At 40.3% G+C, this 25,442-nt stretch overlaps 2 protein-coding genes across 3 annotated transcripts; both read left to right on the top strand.

The window, feature by feature from the left end:
- The first annotated feature begins 583 nt into the window (after positions 1–583).
- On the top strand, positions 584–12,850 carry dek (DEK proto-oncogene). 2 transcript variants are annotated; one of them, XM_017714388.2, is made up of 11 exons: positions 584–729; positions 2,788–2,953; positions 3,074–3,285; positions 3,414–3,508; positions 3,677–3,797; positions 3,912–4,211; positions 6,362–6,490; positions 6,584–6,695; positions 10,105–10,250; positions 10,338–10,406; positions 11,896–12,850. In XM_017714388.2, the coding sequence occupies exons 2-11, from the start codon at positions 2,854–2,856 to the stop codon at positions 11,905–11,907; spliced, it is 1,296 nt and encodes a 431-aa protein (XP_017569877.1). In that variant the 5' UTR covers positions 584–729; positions 2,788–2,853; the 3' UTR covers positions 11,908–12,850. The 2 variants fall into 2 exon arrangements, with proteins under 2 accessions (XP_017569877.1, XP_017569878.1); XM_017714389.2 differs by lacking the exon at positions 584–729 and adding an exon at positions 1,531–1,754.
- A 1,233-nt stretch (positions 12,851–14,083) lies between these two features.
- aldh5a1 (aldehyde dehydrogenase 5 family, member A1 (succinate-semialdehyde dehydrogenase)) lies at positions 14,084–24,855 on the top strand. Its single transcript, XM_017714390.2, has 10 exons — positions 14,084–14,527; positions 16,525–16,608; positions 18,583–18,753; positions 18,865–18,981; positions 20,138–20,281; positions 20,406–20,549; positions 21,450–21,608; positions 22,268–22,431; positions 22,889–22,947; positions 23,074–24,855. The coding sequence occupies exons 1-10, from the start codon at positions 14,234–14,236 to the stop codon at positions 23,283–23,285; spliced, it is 1,548 nt and encodes a 515-aa protein (XP_017569879.1). The 5' UTR covers positions 14,084–14,233; the 3' UTR covers positions 23,286–24,855.
- The last annotated feature ends 587 nt before the right edge of the window (positions 24,856–25,442 follow it).

A 25,442-nucleotide genomic window follows, 5' to 3' on the forward strand; every position in this document is an offset into this window, starting at 1 on the left:
CTCTCCTCCAGCGGCTCTTCTCCAGCGACTCTCCTCCAGCGACTCTCCTCCAGCAGCTCTCCTCCAGCAGCTCTCCTCCAGCAGCTCTCCTCCAGCGACTCTCCTCCAGCGACTCTCCTCTAGCGACTCTCCTCTAGCGACTCTCCTCCAGCGGCTTTTCTCCAGCGACTCTCCTTTAGCGGCTCTCCTCCAGCGACTCTTCTCCAGTGGCTGTCCTCCAGCAGCTCTCCTACTCTTCTCCCACGCCTCTCCTCCAGCGGCTGTCCTCCAGCAGCTCTCCTCCAGCGACTCTCCTCCAGCGGCTTTTCTCCAGCGACTCTCCTCCAGCAGCTCTCCTCCAGCGACTCTCCTCTAGCGACTCTCCTCCAGCGACTCTCCTCCAGCGACTCTCCTCCAGCGACTCTCCTCCAGCGGCTTTTCTCCAGCGACTCTCCTCCAGCAGCTCTCCTCCAGCGACTCTCCTCTAGCGACTCTCCTCCAGCGGCTCTTCTCCAGCGACTCTCCTCTAGCGGCTCTCCTCCAGCGGCTTTTCTCCAGCGACTCTCCTCCAGCGACTCTCCTCTAGCGACTCTCCTCCAGCAGCTCTCCGCTTCATTCTGGCGCTTCTCCATCCTGTCTGCGCGTGAGAGGGCTGTGCGGGTCACGTGACCGCACGCCCACACTTTTCAAACGCCATGTTGCGGAGTTTGTCCGAGTCTGGTCACACAGAGAGCGGACAGCCTGCAGCCTGTAAGTACCGCTGTGTTTACAGCAGACCTCACTCTGCGTGCTGACTGGGGTGTGCGGGCATCGCTCCCGCAGCGGCTCGCTGCACCGGCTCGCTGCTTCGTGTTTCTCCCGCCCTGCCGTGGAAAGCCGCGTTTGTTTTGGCCGCTCTGTGGGCGGGACATCTCGCTAGCTAGCTGCTTAGCCGAGTTAGCTGCGCTAGCTGTTAGTGCTATTAAAGCGTCGAACTGAAGCCTGAGTTCGTAGTGTGGCGGTAAATATTTAGATTTAACGATTGGGTCTGAAAACCCCCGAGTCAAGCCGCTGTTAGGTACTGCTGAATGCCGTTTTTCGCTCGTTAAAGCGGACTGCGTTTTCATCACCAGACACCGAGCTCGTCTGTCCGCCACTCGCGCCAAATTCGTTTGAACTCGGGAGGCAGGCAGGAGGCTAACGCTAGCTACAAACAACCGTCCACCACACGGTTTAAAAGGCAGACCGCAGTTTACTGAAGAGCAGAGGCTGTGGTAATTCCTCGTACCGGTCGCACACGTGTTGAAATTTGTTTCGAAGACCAGCTGTAGTTGCTCCTTTTGGCTATTCTTGTAATAAACTTAGCTAACTAGCCACGAAAGTTGGGTCTAACTTGCCGCGCAACTCGCATTAACCTCTCTGTGAAGGAGACTGTCGGGTGTTATACAGTCAAATGGCAACACTGCTCAGGTGTTCTGGCTTTCTTAAACCTGCGAGCTCAGATCGGGCAGTGCTGTGGACCTGCTGGACTGAGTAGTTTACTCCTAATAACACGTAGACGAGACACGACTGAGTGGTCTGTAGCTTGTTAGCCAAACTATTGTTACCTTCTTGTCTTATGGACAACACACAACATGTCCAAATGTTTGTCGACATCTGCTCGTCCAATGTTTTTCCTGCAATCAAGGGCGTTTATTGGGGGCTTGTTCTCGTTTTCCCGCAGTAACAGAGCTGCTCACCTTCTGGGAAGGCTTTACACCTGATGTTGGGACTAGAGCTGGGCAATATGGCAAAATGTAATAATATGATAGTTTTTTGTTTTGTTTTGTTGTATGAAGACTATGTGTCACGATATCTATTTCATCTGATATTTAGCTAGAACAGACAAAGTAAGCTCACGTAATAAAAACAGTATAAAAATATTAATTAAATTACTCATTCAGCACTTCTCACACTGTTCTGCCCCAAGTTCAGTTAAACAGGATAATGATGCTCTCTTTTTAATCAAACTTGCCTTTGGGAAGTGTTAAATGACGAATATCCACAATTTGCTAAAAAAAAAAAGGGCAGATTCTGACTTATTGAGATGTAGTTTAATCACAATAATGATAAATATTGTTGTATTGCCCAGATTTGCACTGTTAGAAATAAAGGTACTGTGCAGGTACATTGTGCTTTGATGAATGAGCCATGTAAATGTTCCCTCAAAGGTACTGCAGTGGTTTTAAGGTCCATTTGTGTGCTGTAAATAGGTTTTTCCCAGTGTGAAATTACATATTTTAACCTTTTCATAAACCCATGTTTTAACACAATGTATAAAATATCATTTTGATGCATTAAAGTGCTTTTATTATGTTCACTGACTAAAGGTACTGAGATGTGCTCTTGAAGGTATCACTCCAGTAACAGTTTATTATCTTTACTACCTATATCTGTGTGAGTGAAATGGATATCTCAGCCTAAAATTATTGGATGGAGCTGGATTGGATATTCACTCCAGAGAATAGAGTTCCACTGCTCCACAGCCCAGTGCTGGAGGGCTTTAGACCCCTCTAGCTGGCGCTTACCATTGGTGATCTTAGACTTGTGTATGGCTGCCCCAGAGCGATCCGTTCTTTTAACAGTGCCTTTCTTAGGACTTTAGATCAACTGTGTGAGTAATTAAGCATCTGTGTTTGCAGTGGGTGCAGCATAAAGTAGCTGAATCCACTAATCAAACAAGGTGTCTGCAAACTTTTGAATATGAGGTGTAGTCATACATGTGAAACCGACAGATGTTTGCAAAAATTATTTGCTTTGAAAGAATCCTTATTAGATTCTCTTTTGCAGCCCACTGAAGAAGCCCTGAAGTGTAACCTGTAAACCCCACAAAAGACGGACTCCTTAGAAGTTGATATGGAGTCACAAGAAGAGCAAACAAAAGAAGAGGTCCATGATGGATCAAATAAAGAGGAGCAAGATGAGTCCTGGAAACAGAAATTCAAGAGCAGAATGTGTATGTAATGCTTTAACATTTGATGTAATTTACTCATTACTTTTGGTGTTAGAATAACTATTGAAAAAATTAGTTTATGAATGTTTTTTTAAATGCTCCTTTTTTCTCTTCTGTTTACAGACCAAGGAGAAATCATTGAAGGAAAACGAGAGAAGAAAACAGTCCAAAGACTCGATATGCAGGTGTCTAAACCAAAAGAAAAGCCAAAAATTGAGAGTATAGGTAAAGGAGACAAACTTGGAGACATTGCCCGTGTCAATCATGCCATTGGAAGACTCAAAGCCCCACAGCTGAAACCTCTTCACAAGATTCTTTATGATCGCCCAGGAGCTGTAAGCATATTTATTTGGATGAATGTGTACATGAATTGAGTCAACAGTGCTTAAACATGACACAGTCACATTAGTAATATTATGGTGTCTTAAATTATACTGTTTGTCATTTTAAAAAATTTTAACAGGTTTCTTCGCTGCGGAAACACCTTCGGTTATTTAACGGCTTTCCATTTGAGATTCACAGTGACCCTTACAACAAAAAGAGGGAAAAAATGAGCAGGTAGTGCATTTTGTCTGTGTGCTTTGTTAACGTGTCCATACATCTACACATTTTGGGAGAAAATGAATGGTAGCGGGTCATATAAAATAAAATAATATTTTTGACGCACATTAGAATTCAAGTGTAGGATTGTGTCCCTCAATTTATTAATAAATAACTGTCTTGCAGGCTCCCCAAAGTCCAACTTAAGACCATTTGTCAAATTCTTGATCTTGAGAGGAGTGGAAATCAAGCTGTTCTGGTTGATAGGATCATGCAGTTTCTGGTAAATCCCACAAATTCAGGAAAGGTGAGTTACACAGTTTTACCCCTTCTTTAAAGAAATATCGCAAGAGACTAATATACTCTGAAGATTCTGAGAAGATTTGTCATTTGCACCTTTTTGTCATTTGCATCCGCACAGCCAGTAATCTTGAAAAAGAAAAGGAAGAAGAAAACTACGAAGGATGCAAAACGAGAGAAAACTGCATCCAAGAGCAAGCAGAAGCAACCAGAGAGTGGAAAATCCAGAGCAATTGTTACTGATTCAAGTAGTGATGATGACGAGGATGATGATGAAGATGAGGGTGAAAGTAAAAACAAAGACGCAGAAACATCAGACAGTCAGAAACATGAAGGAGATGAAAGTAACTCAGAAGTGGAAGAGGAAATGGAGAAGAGCGAAGCTTCTGAGGACAGTCTAGAAGAAAGTGAGGATGAAGAGGTGAGTAAAAATGCAGGGACATGCCAAATAGTTTCCTGTCATACTTACTTGAATGCATGATTCTGCATGTCTGAGAAGAAATTCTACGTAATTGCATACAGGCTTTCCCAGAAATCTTGTGGAAATCTGTGTAGAACTGTAAGATCAATCTGCTACTAAGTTGTATAATTTGTTGAACGAACTGAAAAACAAAGTGTTTTAAGGATGGTGGTGGTGTTAGTACTTATCTAAGAGAACTGAAGTCAGCTCAGTTCTTATGTGTTAACGAACACACTCGCAATCTGCTGTTCGCAGTTTTGGTAGAAGAGCAATGTAAAATGGCATGTGGGCATTAGTTACTTCTGATAAACAGTATTGGTTTTTTGGTTTTGCATGTGTTAGTTTAGTACTTAAGAGCAAGTTTAGTCACTTGCCTTAATGGATTCTGTGCTCAATTTGTTGATTCTGATCTTGTTAGTTAAGGCAACGTTGTGTGCCCTGTTTCTAGAGCGTGGAATGTGGGAATTACAAGGAAGTGCTTAGAAAGAAAGAAACACAGCTGACTTGTTATGCAATTTGTAAAGAAAAATCACATTTTTGTTTCTCTAAAAACGATATTAGTTGTAGTGTGGCATTTATATTTCTTCTCTGAACACCGTATATAATTCATAAAGAGTCATTTAAAGTTTTTTATAATTTTATGAATTACATACATGTTTTTGTAAATTTTGATAAGCTCACCAGACAGGAAATTAGTCACATTTCTTTTCTATTACGTGGTTACATGTCCTCCTTAATAGCCACCACTTTTTCTCCTGTCCATTCTACCTCACTTTTCCAGTAACTGGGTTCGCATTTCAGCTAGAGTTGCCATTTCAGCAGGTGTGCCTATTTGTGTTTTGCCTTGAGAATTTGTGATGACTTCTGCTGATTTTGCTGGTCAAATAGTCCCAGTGTTCCATCATGACTGTAGGACTGTGTGTCTGGTTTGAGAGAAATCATCCAAGAATGTGGCAATGTGTTTTTTGCTTGGACTTGAAGCACAAACTTTGTGAAAGAGTGGGTTGTTACCAGTCACCGTTGATGGCGTTGATGTGGAGGTGGTTGGGACCTACAGATATCTGGCTGTGCAATTGGGACAGCAAGCTGGACTGGAGCTGTAACTCTCGCGGTGTACAAGAGAGGCCAAAGCCGTCTCTTCTTCCTGAGGAGGCTGAAGTCTTTTGGTGTGAGCACTGAGCTCTTTTGGACATTCTACCAGTCTGTTGTAGCGAGTCCTCTATTCTGTGCTGTTGTGTGCTTGGGCAGCAGCATTAACAAAAGTTATAGGAGTCAAGCTGGCCTCTTTGGAGGTTGTAGCGGAACAGAAGATGCTCAACAAGCTGTTAGCCATCTTGGACAAAACACCTCACACCTTCTGCATGCTACACTGGATAAACAGAGAAGCACATCCAGTGACCGACTGTTACAGCTGCGCTGTTAGTGTCATGTGACATCTTCCTTATCCACTGATATACGACTCTACGAGTCTTCTTACTGCAGAGATGGTACTGATCTGCTGTCTGAACTGCGCTGAACCACATCACTGGATCTCCTCTCCAATTAATCCACACTTTGCAATATATCTTAACTACTACTGTAATGACACTTTCACTATGCACTTTACGCTGTATTATTGATGCAGCTCAGAGACAGTTGTGCTTTTAGTTTACCTCATACCACTGAGTGTCTGCTATCATGTAAATACAACAAGTCTGTCGTATGCCACGTCACTATGAAAGTATACTTAATTTATTTCTCTTGTGCTTATGTCTAGATTTATTTTCATTAAAAAATTTTCTGCATAGTATTTGTAAGTTTGTGTGCAATTATATGTCTTGCTACTGAAACACTTAAAGTTCTATCTGTCTATCTTAAAATGGACAGGAACATGAGATGAGAATCTTTACCTGACAGGATTGGTGCTGGCATTGGGTCAATTGGATGTCTAATCCATTATTAAAGAAGTTTGTTTATTTATTTATTTATTTATTTACTTGCTTGCTTGCTTGCTTCTGCCAAGTGTAATGGATGCATTGTTGCACTGAAGCTTCTAAAGTAATAATGGTGTAAGTGTTTTTATGTAGCTTAGGTAAAATATTGTTACTAATTTTTAATTTACATTGAATCAGACATCCAAGTCAAAGTCAAAGAAGACCAGTAGTAAAAAGAAATCCACTCCCAAGAAGGCAGCAAAGAAGGCTGAAGATGCCTCTGATCAGTCTGCATCAGACTCTGCTGAAGACACTGCTCCCAAAAAGGTTAGTGTTTTTATGCCTATAATGAAATAAAATAATAAGAACTTCATTCTGGTAAGACTTTTAGAGTGAAAATTTTATTTCTTATATTCCAAGACTAAAAAGAAACCAGCTGCGCAGAAGAATGCACCAGCCAAGCCTGTTCCTAAAACCAAGAAAGCTGACAGCAGTAGCAACAAGAAGAAAAATACTGTCAGCAAAAGCAAAGGTAAGTAGATCACCCAAACTTCATTATGCTGTTTTTCATATTACATACATTAAGATTATACAGTTTGAGCATAGTCTCGTTTACCAGATGACCAGTGATGTAAACTCATCCTCATACATCAATTGCACTGGGCTTTAGGACTAATACAGCTGAGGAAAGCTGACCACATGCTCAGGTATAAATCAGTTTTTTGAGCAGCTTAAAAACTTATAGAATCGGATAAAATCTAAAGTTCTGTCATCATCTCACTCACTGACAAGAGTTGACCAAAAAGATATTCAGTTTTTAAGACTGTTTGCATTAAGACTCTGACTTTCCAGCACTGACATGGTCAGTTCTCATCAGACACATTCAAACCAGTGGTGTCCTTATTTTTGTGATATTTGAGATACCATTTGAGAGAATATTTGAAAATGAACAAAATTGGGTAATTGCAACCCCTTTGCTCCTATAGGTACTCTGTTTCAGTATGTACTTGAAAGATGGTTTTCAGAATTTGGCACTTTAAAATGGTATTATATTTCTGTTCAAAAAGTAGCACATCAAGTATATCGCTAGCTTGATTAAGGCATTGATTTAGCTTCATTATTTACTTTCTTGCTATTGCCATGTAGTTCATGTACACTCCCTTGCACAAACAAATGGACCAAGCCCTCAATGGCAAAACGTTAAGCTTTCAATGGTCTTAACAAGTCATCTGTCATTAAATTTTCAGTTATTGAAAGGACAAAGTAGCTTAGTGTAGGATAGCTTTAGATAGGGGGGGGTTGCTGGAGCCTATCCCAGCAGTCGAAGTCTTGTGGGTAAACGTGCAGACAGCCTTTTACAGAAAGAAGAGTCAGTGTCAAGCTGGTTTGTGTTTAATGTGAGACTAAATATTGTCTATATGATTTAAATATGGATTCTAAGCAGGCCAGAACCATTCGTTAAAAGCTAGGGGTTGACTGATATGTTCGGTCAGTGACTCACACAGAGGGCTCAGATCAGGAGCAGAGCTTACCTTTTCAATATCTGGATACAAGTGAGAACCTAGATACAGACTAAAAACTGTATGCAGTCTATACTAACTAAATACATAAAACTCAATGTATAACAGTAAATATTTGAGCAGTCATGCATTAACAATTGATACTTTGTAAAAAGCAACAACAGGGAGGGAAAATGAATGTTAATTCAATGTTGTTCAACCAAAAATGTATTTATTTGAGGTAATTAGCAGTAGATGGAAGTTGAGTTTATAAGATAGATTGTGATAGGCTCTTGAAAATGCGCTGCATGATTATCATTTTATCACCCAGCCTGAAGTCTAATGATAATAATCATGATAACTTTTTGAACACACCATTCTCACACTTCCACATTCAGCAAAAGCCCTGATCGCATTTTGTACCGCAAGGAAAGCGACACTACTCTGCTTTTTTCGACATGATTAGAGAGGGAGGGCGGCGACCAGTAAAAAAGGGTCGCCAAATATACTTTAGCAATGTCTGAAACGTGGAGTTCTACATTCCCTGTTTGAGTGGAGTGGCCAGTGATCTGTTCTCCTGTGACCGAGAGTGAGTGATGAGATACGTGGAGTAGCTGCGCTGACCTACAGTGACCTCACATCTTTCCATACATCCTAACCAGCTTTAACAGCGTTAAATCTCGTCTGCTCCTCACAACTACAGCGCCGTCAAAATGTGATATTTCAGTATTTGTTGAAAGAAAGAAGTGGTTCATGCAGTTACAGCCCTGATTTAAATGAGAGTAAACTGAGGACGCTGTGAGGCATTGGAGAGTGGGAGAGCGCCGTCTTCCCAGACTAGCTGTTTATAGCAGCCATCTAACTTTAAGCGGCACTGTGTCACTCACACTACACTCTGAATTAATGATACTGTAGATCAAACACGACACAAAAGCTCCGCTTTCAGTTTAAACATACCTAAAAGGAGGAGTCTGTCTGGTGTTACTTATATTTCAGTTCAGCCCTCAAACTACTATAGAGAAACCCAGTCGTCTGCTAGCTGGTGTCTGAACACTGTGATATGCTCTGACATGGTTGCGGCAGGACTGATGCCAGTAAGGCGGTGTGATCCATCACTGACATACTGAGGCAGCTAATGTTTGCTGTTTGTACTAAGTTGACGTTGTTGAGAAACTGAACAGTTTAGCACTGTTAGTGGCCACTTGTTTAGCGTTTGTAACAGGATAGCTGAGCCTCTTCACCAGACAGCTAAAAATAATCTGTTTTCTTCATTAAATTATGACTATTACAGCAGCCATGCTTTTCCAGCTGGTAAAAACAGCTCACCAGACACTTATTCTCACTGTCCCATGACAGATCTGTGAAATGTTCCACTGTTTGGTGTTTGTCATGTTCCAACCATGAAGGATAGTTTAAAACAGCGATTAATCACCCAGGAGCAAAAATCAGCCTTCAGACTTAAAAGAAATAATAATTTGACATTCATTGCGATGTGTATCGATATCAACCGATATGAATTTTGTTCATCGTGATAACATTTTTGGCCATATCGCCCAGCTCTAATTAGACTGAACAGCCTGTTTATGCTACACAGAGCAGTGGAATCGTTGGAGGTAGGGAGATCGAACTCTCTGTACTTTTAATGAGCAAAAATAGAAATGAAAAAGACCAGAAATTATATTTGACTTCAGTGTAAAACAATATGTTACGATGTTACATATAAGTTACCACTTTCTGGAGGCATGTCTACACAGTGAGCCCAGTGAAGCTCCGTTCTTTTCACACATTCTGAGCGGAAATACAGAAATGTGTCAAGTCACAATGTTTGTTCCGACATAAACCTCCTCCTCAAAAAACTCGCTTGATATTTTGGACAGGGCTCGTTTGTCTGGCTAGAGTGAGTAAAATTATATGATCGAGTGCGTTGAGCTTTTTGCCAACTATGTTGTTCGACTGTGACATGCTTTTACCTTTTCCTTTTGCTGTGGGAGAGAAACAGGGACTCCATGCAGGGCAGGACAAAGAGGCAGACGTGCTGGCTGTTCATACTTGATGCATCATTCACATTTCAAGCAATGCAGTACAGCTGTGGGCAGGACACTGGGCCAGACTACAGAAATGTGTTTTGTTGATTACGGTTCCATCCGCTTTGTGCATAAATAACAATCTGCCTTTATTGTCAAGCCAGCAAGTTTATATGCTGATTCCAATAAACAGAAAAGTGATGAATATTGACTCTGATTATCACACAATTGGTTTACATGGTTACTTACTGTTATTAATTTGGGCTCTTTTTTTGTGGTAGCTTGTTTTTACTACATCTCACTGCTAAATATTTACATCATAGCAAACTGGGGAAGTAGCAAAGAATGATTTTTCTGGCGATTTTTGAAACAAAATAGAGTATTTATTTATTGCATCGTGTGTTTCCCTTCAATCCAGTCCAGATTGACAGCTCAGATGATGATGAGCCACTAATCAAGATGATTAAAAAGCCCCCAACAAATGAACAAGTAAAAGGAGCTATCAAAGATCTCCTGAAAGATGCAAACCTGGAGGAAGTGACAATGAAGCAGATTTGCCAACAAGTAAGTTCTTAATTTGTATATATAGGGATTTCATTAAATATATGTATATGATGCATTAATTTACTGTATTTATTTATTTTTTTTAAGGTTTATGACTTATATCCTGACTATGACCTGACAGACAGAAAAGATTTTATCAAGGAGACGGTGAAGAGCGTAAGTACTTTATGGACACCTGAAGTTGGAGGTTTCAGTTGTTGGATCTTTTTTAAAATGCCTTGAAATGATTATGCCATTCGCCTATCCTTTGTTCAACTAGGACAGTTTCTTACTACTTCTTACTACAACAGTAGCGTAGTGAATCGGGTAGCAGTTCTAAATAGAGATTGAAAAAGTAATTATAAAAAAAAAAAATCAAAGAAACTGTAACTCCAGTTGGTAACCGATTAACAAAATTAATGAATGGTTAATGACGTTTTCTGATAGTGTCAACAAAGTGTATGATGTAATGTTCATCCAATTAACATCCAGTAAATGTTAGACGCTTGGATTTTTAGTATGGAACAGTTACGAGAGATTTTCATTGTGTTTTTGATCACATTCTATGGAAAATGTTGTTATTCCCTTTTGGTTTTTAGCTGTTTAATAACTGGTTCTGAATCCAATGCAAACTACAAAAGTTAAAGAATATGAACAAAAGTAAGAAGAAAAGAAAATATTAAAGCACAACTTACAAAATTGAAAATAGTTACAAATATAAAGAATACTTCCATTATATTTATATATATATATATATATATATATATATATATATATATATATATATATATATATATATATATACTTATATTTCCAAAAGTATTCAGTCACCCGTCCAAATCACTGAATTCAGGTGTTCCAGTCACTTCCATGGCCACAGGTGTGTAAAACCAAGGCCTGCAGACTGCTTCTACAAACATTAGTGAAAGAATGAGTCGCTCTCAGGAGCTCCGCTCAGTGAATTCCAGCGTAGTACCGTGATCGGACACCACCTGTGCAGCAAGTCCAGTCGTGAAATTTCCTCACTACTAATTATTCCACAGTCAACTGTCAGTGGTGTTATAACAAAGTGGAAGTGATTGGGAACGACAGCAACTCAGCCACGTAAAATGACAGAGCAGGGTCAGCAGATGCTGAGGCGCATAGTGCACAGACTTTCTGCAGAGTCAATCACTTCAAACCTCCAAACTCCATGTGGCCTTCAGATCAGCTCAAGAACAGCTTAGAGAGCTTCATGGACTGGGTTTCCATGGCCGAGTAGCTGCATCCAAGCCTTACATCACCTAGCGCAATGCAAAGCGTGAACACAGCGGTGTAAACTGAAAAGCAAGGGCCTGTATTAGACACAGCTTGTAAACTGAATTCTTTAAAGCGCAGAAAAGTGACCATAAACAGTGTGTGTGTTTTTGGCTGTTCAGGCACAAATGCTCGTTTTAGCCCAGCATAAAATGGAACTGTACTCGATTCACAGCGTGTACAGTGTAGCCATCCCCATTTTGAAAATAAATAAATATTGAGGTGTATCACGACGCCCATTTTCTGTAGCCTAACACTCCAGAGAGCTCACAGCAGTGAAAGATGGAGCTAATCTTATTTTTTAGAAATGCGGTCTTCTGAGTTTTGTGATCATGTCTCTCACAAAGTTGGCGTTTCTCTTTTTCTGCAGTTAATATCCTGAAGGACGGGAGGGAGACTTCAGTTTTTATGAAGAACACAGTGTAGAAACACAGAGGAGTGTGTCCGTTTCCTTTTTTCATGAAAGCAGTTTTTCGTTTTGTCTCTTTTATTTTGATACAAAAGTCTCAAATGACTTCATCCTTTTTTGTAGTTTAGCATCTGGGATACATGTACAGTTTTGTATCATACATGTACTAATATTTGTGCGTGTATATAGTACATAGTTTTACATGTACTCGGTGTGCCCCCCAAAAATGATGTCCTTAATTGTTCAAATGTATTGTTGATATGGGGACAAAGCTCATTTTAAATGCTTTATTTACATTGTTTAGTTGCTAATTTAGTGTACAGATGTTCTCGCGCCCTCAATAATGTTCTCAAATGATGATTGCCAGTTTGTTTTTCAAGTTATTTATTGGGTTTCTTGTTAAAACCATGTGGTCCCACTTGTTTTATTTTGTATGTGTTTGACTGTGTGAGCACACATACAGATGTATGTGCTTTATGTATTTTTTTTATGATTTTATTTTTTTTTTGTTCCTCTGCCATTTTCTTAGCAAGTTTTGAATAGATTTCATGGATATTGGGTCTCTTGCTCTGCAGACTGGTTTTACATATCTTGGTCTGACTTCTTGCTATAACTGCCATCTAAGGTAATTTGTCTGATCATTCTTGAACTAAATAATACCGTGTACATTTTGTAGATGATTATTATTTTTTACTTCCACTGGTTGGCCAGATTTGATCAAAGCATTTAGTGAAATAACCTCCTGTTTACTAAACCTTGAGTTTGAGTTTCTGGATTGCATCCACTTTCTCAGTTACATTATTTTAAAGCGAAGGTTTGTAGAGTTTATGTCAATAGCAGACACTTAAAGATCTGTGTTTAAAAAAAAAAATCATGTAACTGAATCAGAAAATAAAACATTTTTATTACCCTTAAATCTTCTTTTGCCTGTTGCCATTAATCATTAAGAAAGTCAGGACAGTATAGCTGAGCATCAGCTAGAGTAGTCATTTATAGGAGCAGCATCACAGGAAGGGGCTTCAGACCTAAGTGTCTAACGGTTGAGCTGTTTTGAAGTGTGGCTTATCCAACACTGAATTCAGATTTTACCCTGGTGGGCTTCCTCCCTCCCTCCGCTCATCTGATGGAGATCCTTGCTTAGTAAACTGTCCATGCTGGGTCATGGTCTGTGTCCTCCTCTACACAAGTCCTCCGTCTTCATAAGTGCTGACATGAAGGTGAAAAGCTTTCTCTGGTTTGGATATTGAATGTGTTTCCTCATGTCGGTGTGGGAAAAGTGTTAGGCCACAATTCTGTAGTTGAGTTTTGTTTCTAATTCTTTGGACTGCTTTTGCTTTTGGTCCAGTGTAATTATTATAAGTCACATGGGCCGGTTTTCCCAACCCAGAGTAAGCCTGAAGAATTTCCTGCTCCTGCTCCAGTGATGGTGAAATTTAGTCCAAGATTAACTGCAACTGTAACCCATGTCAGGGAAACTGGCACTGTAAGAATAGACATTACCTTTATATATAACATTTCAAGAGCTGTAGGTTGACTGGTCATTTTGGATAGTAAATAACGAGGCTTTGTGTTGTAGTCATCACGACCCCCCGGTTCCTATCACTGGCACAGTAAAGAAATCTGTAAAAAAATCCAACCTGCTTCAATATCTGTGTCTTTCCGTTAGACAGGTTGCGGTGAGGATTGGCAGCAATATAGCCGGTGATATCACGGGATATATGATGCCTATATAAGTATCATAGATGTAATAATAATGTAGCCAGAATTTAGAGGGGGTGTATTTCCTGGCAGAGATTCTGCCTTAAAAGGCGCCCCCTATAACTCTATTTCTGTTGACACAACTATGACATGTTTTTAAACACATATTATTGTGACCAACATGTGAAACCAATACAAGTGTTCGGCACAGCAGCGGAATCTCAAATGGCTCCCTGCTCACTATATAGTGCACTCGTGTCTGAATCCCGAGTGACTCTGTTAGAAATGTCCTACACCGTGTGAGTGCCCCTGCGACCCTAAGGGAGAAGCGGCTTAGACAGTGTGTGTGTGTGTGTGTGTGTGTGTGTGTGTGTTCGTTCCGGAGCCCTTGTTTAAGGACCTCCGTAGTGCACTAGGTAGTGAGTACGGAGCGGTTTGAGATTCAGCCACGGAGCACGTCAGGCTGTGTCGTCATGACGCTGCTGATGAGCGCTTTGAGGTGGTTGTCCGTGGCTGGACTCGTTCTGCTGCCTAATGCGAGGTCCCGGTTACCGGTCGGTGGCCTGTAGCGTTTAGTCTGTCAGATTCCGTGTCCATTGCAATGGTCAGTTTCTGTGTGGCAGGTCGGCGTGCTTTTCTTGGCCAGATCCGGATCCTGCCGGGCCTGCCCAGCATGCTGCGCCGCCCCTACAGCCTCGATATCTCCGCAGAGCTGCTCCGCACTCAGGGCTTCATCAACGGCCGCTGGGTGTCGGCGCCTGACACTTTCCCAGTGCTGGATCCAGCCACAGGGGAAGAGCTGGCCCAGGTCTCTGACTGCGGACCACAGCAAGCCCGGGACGCCGTCAGCTCCGCCTACAAAGCCTTTCTGTCGTGGAAGTGCCAGACTGCAAAGGTAGAGGAGGGAGGGGTGGGCACACTGACCATGTCCGCGGTTTATAATGAAGTATACAGTGATATCCTCGCCCTTTCTGTCTCCCTTACAGAAAGTTATTACATGAAATGGGCACAAACGTGCTGCCTGGTGCTGGAGCATTGTTCTGCTTCCAGTATGTTTCTCTACAGTGTGCAGTTTCACAACAAACCACTGTGAACGGAAACTAATGCTTAACCTGCTAATATGAAAACAAAAGGTCTACAGAAAAGTCACACTTACAGTTTTCCCATTTACTCCAGATGTAATTGATTGGCCAAGACAGGTTTGGGGTCTGAAGCTTGCTTTTTAATGTTTTGTACTGGAGCTACTAGGCAAATATAATCGAAGACAGGGCTGCGGGAAAACTCGATTCTTAGATGCATCGCGAAGCGGACATGAACGATTCTGAATCGATTCATAAAAATAGATTTTCTAAATATTTCATTTATACCGTAGTGTTGACAGAACGTAAAAGGCAGTAACTTGGAAGTGGGTAAGTGCAGCGCCTGGACAGTCTGTGGCAGCACATAACAAAAACACAGCTGGATGACCGAGCCAGGCTCGGTCAGGAGCCACAGCCCAAATGTTTTGACCTTTCAACAAAAATCAAGCCACACTGGGACACATTTAATGCCCAGTATGTCTCAGCGTGTGCGAATGTCCTAGTGTAGGCTAAAAAATATAAACAAGAGTGTAAATATAAACAGACTTCCTTTGCTCTGCTTTAAGCTTTAGCTGTAGCCGCTTTCCTCCCCTTTCCCACAGAAAACTTTTCCTCAGGAGTAGAGCAGCTTCTTGTAAAATGTCTCTCATCGTTCGGCTGATTTACGAGGCTGAAGTCACTTCCCATTCACCAGCTTCTTGTTTGAATTTTCCCGTTCCACCTTAAATTCTGAATGGTGCGCTGAATGTAACTGCTGCACCATTTAAGGTGGAACGGGAAAAATGCGAAAGAGAAACGACTTCATCTTCGCAACTTTTTAGAGAGAGACAGTCTCTCGTTGCAGATTTAACGTACCACAAAACCAACTGCTCTGCTTATAAATGCAAGTAAGTCCATGTAACCAGTGCTTTTGCTCCATGCTGCACACCTTGGAGCGGAGATTCAGCGTCCAGTCTCGAAAATATTTTACTGACTCAGGAACCCCCCACAAGAAGACCAAATCCGAAACTATAAAATCACTAAAGAGAACGGGTAGGACGGCTGTAACGTGTGCTGCGTGGACATCCAATGCCACTGGACCTTGTTTCACCCTAACAGCGCATTTTATCACAGATGAGTGGCAGCAGCGTCTAATGTGCTCCAAGCAATAGCAGTGAATGAGAGTCTCCCAGTTCACTCACCACCTCACTTCCATTTGATTTATTAATAAAAGGTGTTGGAATTAAATTTATTATGGATCATTACAAATACTTTGCTTTAAAACTTCCAAGTCCTCAGACAGTAAGAAAATAGAAATCCTGTGTAGAAAAAAAAAGATGCATCCAAATGCATTGATAAGCCCTCTGAATCGTAATCGAATCGTGAGGTGCTTAAAGATTCCCACCCCTAAGAGAAGAATTTGGGTTACCTAGGCTTCCATTACTTGATAGCTAAATTAGCCTTACAGCTCTTGTGCAAAAGTAAAGTAGCAAAGTTCACACACTGAACACGTCTTATCTGGCTGACTATTGTTGGGTTACTGGGACAACTGTGTAAATCTGATGTTTCCCTTTAACACGAGTTTAATCAAGTGTGTCGGAGAAGGGCGACACTAAGCTGAGCACAGTGGGAAATGTTCTAAAATGAATATCTGCCATAGGCAATACACACATCAAACTTATTAATGCATGAAGACTCTGCTCTGCATTCAGCCAGCAGCTGATGAAATGAACTACTTTTCATACTTTGTTCATCTCTGTGCTTTCTTTTCTGTTCAGGTAAAGTTCAAAAGTTGTGAGACTGTGTCTGATCTCTGCTTTCACACACTTTTCAGGAAAGGAGCGCTCTACTCCGGAAATGGTTTGATCTGGTCAATCAGCACAATGAGGATCTAGCCAAACTCATTACAGCAGAGTGTGTGAGTCTTCTTTATTCCCATTGGAGTAGATAAGCATTCACTTTCTATCATTAAAAATCCAGAAAAATACTCCTTCACACCCAGTTCCAGCTGTTAGTATTTCACAGATAAGATCAGTTGAGTTACACCACAGAATTTTGATGCAACATATAGTGTAGAATGAACTGTCCTGCACAGTGTCAAGTTTTCTCTGCGCCTGCACATCTAATCCAACTCACAACGGGCTTGATTATGAACTGCTGATTTGGAACAGGGGTGTATGGAGGAGAACTTTGCAGGGCAGTGGGACTTGCGAACTGCAGTTGAGAAGCATTGATGTAGAAAAGGAGTGACATTGCACACTGGCTGTATTACAGGAACTTCCTTATCATAAGTTAATCTGACCAGGTCACCATAAGATATCTTTACAAATTTGTGTACAGAAGTAAATCTTTTCTTATATTAGGAATTTATCTTATTTTAACATTTTTATATGTATTATATTATATTATATAATATTATATTATTTATTTATTATTATAAATGTATCTATTTCAACATTTTATCCCAGGTTAGGAAAGCCTAAACTACTTGATTGACGTTGATAATCATTTATGCCAAGCAACCGATGATATACACACGGCTGAAACGTAAACGCGGTTCTGGACCTGAACGACACGAAAGGAAAGAAATCATCAGAATAAACAAACAAAAAAAACCTACCCCAACTCTTTAGTTTAAGTTCTCACCTAAGAGCAAAAGAGAAGAGCTGTCTATACTGATCTTACCTATTCCAAAAATAGAAATACAAAGCCTGGCACCCATCCCTTATGTAATGTGTCTATACATTGGGCTACTATGTGGTGTAAAATGTATGAGTGCACCCATCTAGCCTGTCCAGAACCCTGGAAAGCACCGCAGAGTATGAGAGAGAAATGGAACTAGAGAGATGCAAAGAAGCAAGTCAGCAAAGCCAGTATGATTTAAGTAGAGGCATAAGCCTCTTGCTTCAGCTCAGAGCTGACAAGGTTAAGACAAATTGCCAAATCGGGATCACAAATCTAGCACAAATAATAGAATCAGCCATATGCAAAAGCTACATGAGTAAAAGAGTACAAAGCTCAGGTCCCTCCTTCAGTGCCAGAACTCTGTGCGATGATTGGTCATCGAATGGTAGATGGTGAGCCTCTAAGGACTCGTGACAGCATGACCAACCTATTAAAGACATGGGAATCAAACAGGGGAGGAGACAGTAGCAGTACCCCCAAGGGTCCATCTCAGTACCTTTAGTCAGGGAACATAACAACCATAATCCACTGACATTATATTTTTTAAGCTGTATTAACTCCACACGCCCGCCTCGTCTCCAGGCTTTTTATTTCATTGTTCTGTTTTAAAACATTAAGTAATGAAAAGGAACAAATATGTACTTTTCACTTGGAAAAAAAGCTTGTTTAGGGTTCACAACTTGCTACCTTTGAGAGTACATTTACATGTTTGTACCTGACTAAAAAAGAACCTGCATGCTACCTTTATTTCTGACAGTGTAGCATTGTTTTTCCTTCAAACAGCACTTTTTTTCCTGTGAGAACTTACTTTGAACTCCACTCTTGTAAACTTATGAACGTGATAGGCCAAGACCTTCAATCTGAGAGATTTACATATTTTTGCCTAAATGACCTTGACTGTTAAAAGCACTTTGTCATGCTGGGCATACAGTTAAAAGTCCAGGGCTTTCTTTGTGTCATGGTGAGAATAAAAATGTAAACTATTCAAAAAAGGAACATTCCACTCCTGGAAGTTTTGTATTATATATTATTTGCTTCCCCATCAAAAAAGTGTAATTTGAAATGTAGCGATATTTATTTATTTGTTTGTTTGTTTGTTTTATAAGTGTCCAGTCTCGGGATAGAGGTCCTGTATTCGCACTGTGCGCTGAGAACTGAGCTGTGCTATTAGAAGTAAGTATAATCCTCGTATGCTGTGCTCTTGTAGGGGAAGCCGTTAAAGGAGTCTCTGGGTGAGATTACGTACTCTGCGTCCTTTCTGGAGTGGTTTTCTGAGGAGGCCCGACGTGTCTATGGGGACATTGTTCCTCCGGCAGCCAAGGACCGCAAGATGCTACTGATGAAACAGCCAGTGGGCGTGGCCTCTATTATCACTCCAGTGAGTAGCTCCTCCTACAGACTGATTAGCCTGATAGACGTTGTGACTTATTTGCTGTGTCTTTCCATTCCTTGATGTCCAAATATCTGATAACCCCTTGCTGACCCACAGTGGAACTTTCCCAGTGCCATGATAACCAGGAAGGTGGCTGCAGCTCTGGCAGTAGGCTGCACTGTGGTGGTGAAGCCAGCTGAGGACACGCCTCTCTCTGCTCTAGCGCTTGCTGAGGTCAGTTTTTTTGTTTGTTTGTTTTTGCTTTTGTTTATATGTTCATTTTTTTTGTTTTTGCTTTGTCAGCTTTCTATATGATCTTAAGGCAGGGGAATATCTCCCAAGCAGGATTTTATTGTAAACCAGATAACTTTAAACTTTAAATTCTCTTTTTCACAACAGCAGATCACTTTTTACTGGGTGCAAGTTTGGGATTAAAGAACGGCCACGCTTCTGACCAATCAGGTCATTTTTACTCTTTTTAGCAAAGAACGCAAATCGTATTAAATAGATATTAAGAATATCAAACTCCATTAAGCAGTAATGCGGTAGACATGACAACAGCGTTGCTTTTTTAAATGTTTTAAATGCTTTACTTTTGTTTCAGTTCAACTTTGTCATCACAGTTGAATGGAAAAGTTTGGGCACACTTGGTCAAATTACATTTTATTCGTCTGAAAATAACACGTCTTTTATAGAGAACATGTTTCTACACTTTTCCAGGCACAGTAACTTTTTTTTTTTTTTTTTTTTTTTTTTTTTTTTTGCATCCAAGCCTTACATCACCAAGTGCAATACAAAGCACTGAATGCAGTGGTGTAAAGCGCCGCCACTTTAGAACAGTGGAGGTTCTAGAGCAGTGGAGACGTGTTCTCTGGAGTGACCAATCACACTTGTCAGTCTGGCAATCTGATGGAATGCACAAAGCAAGGTCCATAAAGACATGGATGAGGCAGTTTGGTGTGGAAGAACTGGAGTCCTGACTTCAACCCATACAATACCTTTCCTAATCCTTGTGATGAAGAATGGGATGTCACTCAAGTTCATATACATGTGAAGGCAGACAAGCGAATACTTTTGTCAGTATAGTGTATGTATATAATATGATTTCTTAGCTTTTTGTTATAATAACACACTTTCTTGTGCACATGCAGATGGATTAGTCACGGCTTGAGTGTCTAACCGTGGATTAACAGAGAAAGTTGTTATTCATGGATATAAATTTAACTGCGAGTTAGCTGCAGTTCCAGTTGTTAGTTTTTGTGAAACTGAAATTTCATGAGGAACGTGCTTCGTGAGACTGGTCCCAGCATCAGCGTTAGCCCCAGTCTGGATAGTTTGTGATTTGAGCAAACTGTAAACATCAAGAATGACAAATGCTGTACCTCCACAGCTGGCAGTGCAGGCAGGAATTCCTCCTGGAGTTTTTAACGTGGTGCCCTGCTCCAGGGAGAAGGCTCCTGCTGTGGGTGAGATCCTCTGCACTGACCCTCTAGTGTCCAAAATCTCATTCACCGGCTCTACTGCCACCGGAAAGGTATTCACACATTCATCTGCACAGCTCAGGAGATGGTGTATCTTATATTGCATTTAAAAATGACAGTAAAGCTTTATGAAGTGGAATATTCCTTTAATGTAAGCATATTTAATATTCAACACAGGTACTGCTGAAACATGCTGCAGGAACAGTCAAGAGGGTCTCGATGGAGCTGGGGGGACATGCCCCCTTCATCGTCTTTGACAGCGCAGACGTGGACAAGGCCGTAGCTGGAGCGCTGGCCTCCAAATTCAGAAACTCAGGCCAAGTAAGGCCTTTATGACAAATCATACGTTTAATTCTACTTTGTTCATGTGTTTTATGCACCTTTAACAAATCCTAAGGGCCTTAATAATCACCATCGTAACTATCTGACTTATAGTACTGTGCAAAAGTCAGAGACCACCCTACATTAAATGCATGTAATTATTTTTTTAAGCATCAGGAAAAAAGGAAGAAAAATACCTGAAAATTACACAAGCTTCAGCATCTGAATGTAATGGGATTCACACTTTTACAGCTTTCATTCTTTTCAGGAGACTTGTTTTCAGTGTTAAAAGAAACACCCCCCCCCCCACCTTCCAAAGTTCAGTCTTAGAAGTTAGTTGCATTTTCTGCTTCTCACAATCCATATGAACCCAAACATATTGGGGCAGTGATGTTGAGGCCTGGACTTTGGGGTGGTCAGTCCATTGTTCTGAAAACAACAGCAGCTTTGATTTGCAAATTTACATTTTTTTCCTCAGTTATGACTTCTTGACCGTTTTCAAACTAAGTTGTTGAGGTGTCTGCTCACCTCAGTGGAGGCATAAACACAAACACCTGTGGATTTTTTCAGGTCTGTAACGAGTTGAACATAAAAGTGTTATGTACTGTTTTTCTGATGTTCTTGTATAATTTTTAATAATGTTTTGAAGTTTTGGAAACTTTTTACGCTCTTCTTCCTTATACAAATGGACTGTCTAATATCTGTTCTCATCAAAAATATCTCCTGAAAAAATGAAAAGCTTAATGGCTGTTTACACTTGATGTTAACTAAATGATAGGTCTCTGACTTTTGTACATTTTCGTATTAGTTACTGAATAATAAGCATAAAGATGAATAACTGGGATGTGTTGGGTTTTAGGGGTAACTGACATTTCCTCTGATCTCTAATGTGTGCTGCAGACCTGTGTGTGTTCCAACCGCTTCCTGGTGCAGAGTGGGATCCATGATGCATTTCTAGAGAAGCTGGGGAAAGCAATGGACGCTGAGCTGCGAACTGGGCACGGGTTTGAGCCCACCACCACGCAGGGGCCCCTCATCAACGTCAGCGCTGCTGAAAAGGTACGCGCTTCAGAGGACATTTTCCATCTACACTAAATGTCCAAAAGTTTGTAGACACCTACTCATACAGCGTTTTCTCTGAAATTAAGGGTATTAAAAGACAGTTTGCCCCTTTGCTGAAATAACAATTGGTACTTTTCTGAGAAGGCTTTACACTAGATGTCGGAACATTGCTGTATGGATTTGATTGCATTCCGATACAGGAGCATTAGCGATGTGAGGTACTGATGTTGGATGACTAGTTCATGGATCACAAAAGGTAATGAATGGAGCCCCATCACTCCAGAGAGCAACGTTACTACTCCACAGTCAAATGCTGGAGGACTTTATACCCTTCTAGCAGACTTTGTAGATGGTGAGCTTAGGCTCAAGTGCAGCGCGTTGAAGACACTTCACATTGTGCAAACTCTTCATAATGAATCAGTCAGTAGCAAAGGTTATTTTGAAATAAACCTCATTGCAATAACATACTTTAAAGTACAGAACTTTTTTTTTCCTTTTAATATAAAGTTTGCAATTAGTATATTAGACTGCAACTATATGCTTTTCATATAACTATTGTGAAATTTAAATGTTTATGAAAACAGCCACATATTTTCTTTGTTAAATAAGAGCATAAAGGTGAAGTCGATGGACTTTATGGGAATTCTTTCTCTTAGGTGGAGCATCATATTGAGGATGCTGTGTCTCGGGGAGCTGTAGTGCTGAAGGGTGGGAAGAGACTGGAGGGATCTTTCATGCAGCCCACACTGCTTTCTAACGTCAGCACGGACATGCTGTGTATGCGGGAGGAGACTTTTGGACCCCTGGTACCAGTAGTCAAGTGAGTTCATTTTAGAGAGTATGTCATTTAGAGTATGTTGTTTATATGGAGTTTCTAGTATTTGACAATATAGATGATTTACCTAATTGGAAAAATTAAAGAGCCAGTATTCTACAATTTTCTTGCATCCCACCCCTCCTCCCTCCCCGGTCCATTCATTTTAAACGATGGTTATGATGGTTACATAATAAAATCAGAATCAGATTATCTTGTCTATTTGCTTCAGACAGAAGCAGAACTTTTATTTGCATTTTATTGATTTTAATGCATTTTTAACCCTACAGACATAATGTTATACATAATGCTAATTCAGGTAGATGCAGTGCCAAGTTCTACATTTCACAATAGTTTTTGTATTGACATCAATAGCAACATGTGTGTACATGTTTTCCATGATATGGGCTCTTTAAAAGTGATCAAACACATCTTGATGCTGTGTTGTGTTGATCATTTTCAGGTTCAATACAGAGGAGGAGGCACTTGCCATCGCTAATGCCTCAGAGGTTGGATTAGCAGGTTTGTCCTTAAAAACTAAATTTGCCTTTTACTTGAAGTACAAATACTGATGTTTAACAATAACTCCTTTCAGGTGAGTGGCGTTTTGCCTAAATGAGTAGTGACTGACTGTTTCTCTTTCAACAGGTTACTTATACTCTCAAAACCTTAGCCAGATCTGGCGTGTGGCGGAGCAGTTGGAGGTGGGGATGGTGGGGGTGAATGAGGCTGTCATCTCTGCTGCAGAGGGAGCGTTTGGTGGTGTGAAGCAGTCAGGGCTGGGCAGAGAAGGATCCAAATATGGCATTGATGAGTATCTGGAAGTGAAGTATGTGTGTATTGGTGGGCTAACTCTCTAAGCACAGGACGTCCATCTGTGCTGTGGAACCGTGAGCGATGAGAGGTGATGAAAGCACATTAATTCACAGGGCACTGCAAATCAAATCGGTCATTTTCAGACTGAACTGAAAGCAGATTACAGGGATTTTATAGTATATATATACTATACTATATATAAGCAAAAAGCACATTGCTAAAAATGAGACAATGGTTCCAAGTGGTAAAAGTGCTAAAAGGCATAGTACAAATTTTTGGCCAAGTATATTAATGACCATTTCAATCACTTAAACTGTTGATGTGCAGCACATATTGATGCAACGATATTGATTCGATTTTCAATAATTTGTATAAGAAAAGTCTGAATTCTGCAGAGCTCTGATTTGGCACTGTGTAGATTGGTTTGGCTCAAATAAATAAATAAATAAATAAAGTTATCCAGCTGATACAGTGCTGTGTCAGAAACTTTTCAGTTCCGTTCAAAATGTCCTTTAAGTACATGTTCATTTTTTTTTTAGGAAATATTTTTGATAAGATGCTTGCTTTTCGCTGGAACGACAAATCTGGACACCTGAGGTGTGGAATATGATTTTACGATCATTAGAGGTAGAAAATGCAACCAGCTTCTAAGAGTTCTTTGTAAAACTGAAACAAGTCTCCTGAAAACAATGGAAGCTGCAATAAAGCGTGGACACACTAAATACTGAAAAAATAGTATATATAGTTGTTGAAGCTTCGATGCAGTTTTCTTTTAAATATGTTTCATGTTTTGACAGTGAAAAATGAATAACATGTATTTAATGATTATTTTGACTGGAAAGTAAATGAAGGGTGATCTCAAGACCCACCTGTGCAAAAAATGCTGAAGACTTGGCACATAAACAGCAGTACTGTATTTACCTGTACTAGCAACGGCAGTACTGACTGTTCTGTCTCTTAAATAATCTGCAGCAGGTTGTACGATAAAGGTTTTGAATTTTAAACCTACAGCTGTCCATGTTGTTAAGTCAAAAATAGTTTAATGGTGGGTAAGAATTGCCCTGATGCGTGTTAGAGGTCCTTTTATATAAAGCACTGTGAATACATGCTAGATGTGAGTAAGTAGAGGTTCTGCTGATGTCTTACACAATAGTCTAGTTGTAATAATTATTTTTGTAAATTGTTTACAGTTGTTATTCAGAAACAGACTAAACACAATGACTCTCTTCCAAAAATGTGACTGTGCTCCTGGAAATAAATGTCTGTTTGGTTTTCAAGGTTTGGTAATTGCCAAGTGTTGTACTTTAAGTGCCAATGTCCTGTAAACCATTTCTGATGTAATTTTCATATAATGATATAATTTTTCTTGATTTTTTTTTACCATATTAGTACATCTAGAATTTTAAAGATATTTTTAATAAGTTAAAAAAGTAATCAGTAATTTACTGGATGGTTTAGATGCAATTCAGTTCTCTCCTTCCAGGTAGTCCATTATAAGTAATGAGTAACAAAAGTTTCTTTGTTTTTAATGGAAAAGAATAATGTCACTCAAAACTGCAAAGACCTGGGTATGTATGCAAACACTGTGTAAATAAACTACAATTACTAAATGTACCATTACTTTTTTTCTGTTATGTACTTGCTGTTGCTTCAGACAAAGTAGCCTCAATGAGATACACTTTTCAGTTATGGCGGTCATAATCTGTATTTATGGGTGGGCATGTTTAGATCAGCTGCTGTGCTCCAAACGGGAGTTATAAAGTTCAGATTGCTTGTGTTTATGAGGCTGCACAGTGTATTGTTTGTTAATCATTACTGCAGGTTTGGCCTTTGCAATACTGAGGACAGATGACTGCAATATGCATATTAACCCTCTGACAAATAACAGAATTGATTGTGTCCAGTGAGCCCTGACCATCTTCAGATGCTCCAGATTCTATGGGTGATTTGATGAATCAAGGCATTCTTGTTTTCCAAAAACTATAAACATTTTTTGGACAATTCTGCCAATCCTTAATCACTTTACATGAGAAGTGTTGATCGTTGTGTTTTTAATACATTATGAAAATCACAGTTGCAACATTTAATATCATTTTTAATTAAAGGAGTAGTTTGGTGAAAATACATGATTGATCACTGTCCTCAGATACAGTCGATGAGTCTAGATGTTTGATCTCTGATGTCTCCTTTTAGTTTACAGT

The sequence above is a fragment of the Pygocentrus nattereri genome, chromosome 3 (genome assembly GCF_015220715.1).
Source record: "Pygocentrus nattereri isolate fPygNat1 chromosome 3, fPygNat1.pri, whole genome shotgun sequence".
Lineage (NCBI taxonomy): Eukaryota > Metazoa > Chordata > Actinopteri > Characiformes > Serrasalmidae > Pygocentrus > Pygocentrus nattereri.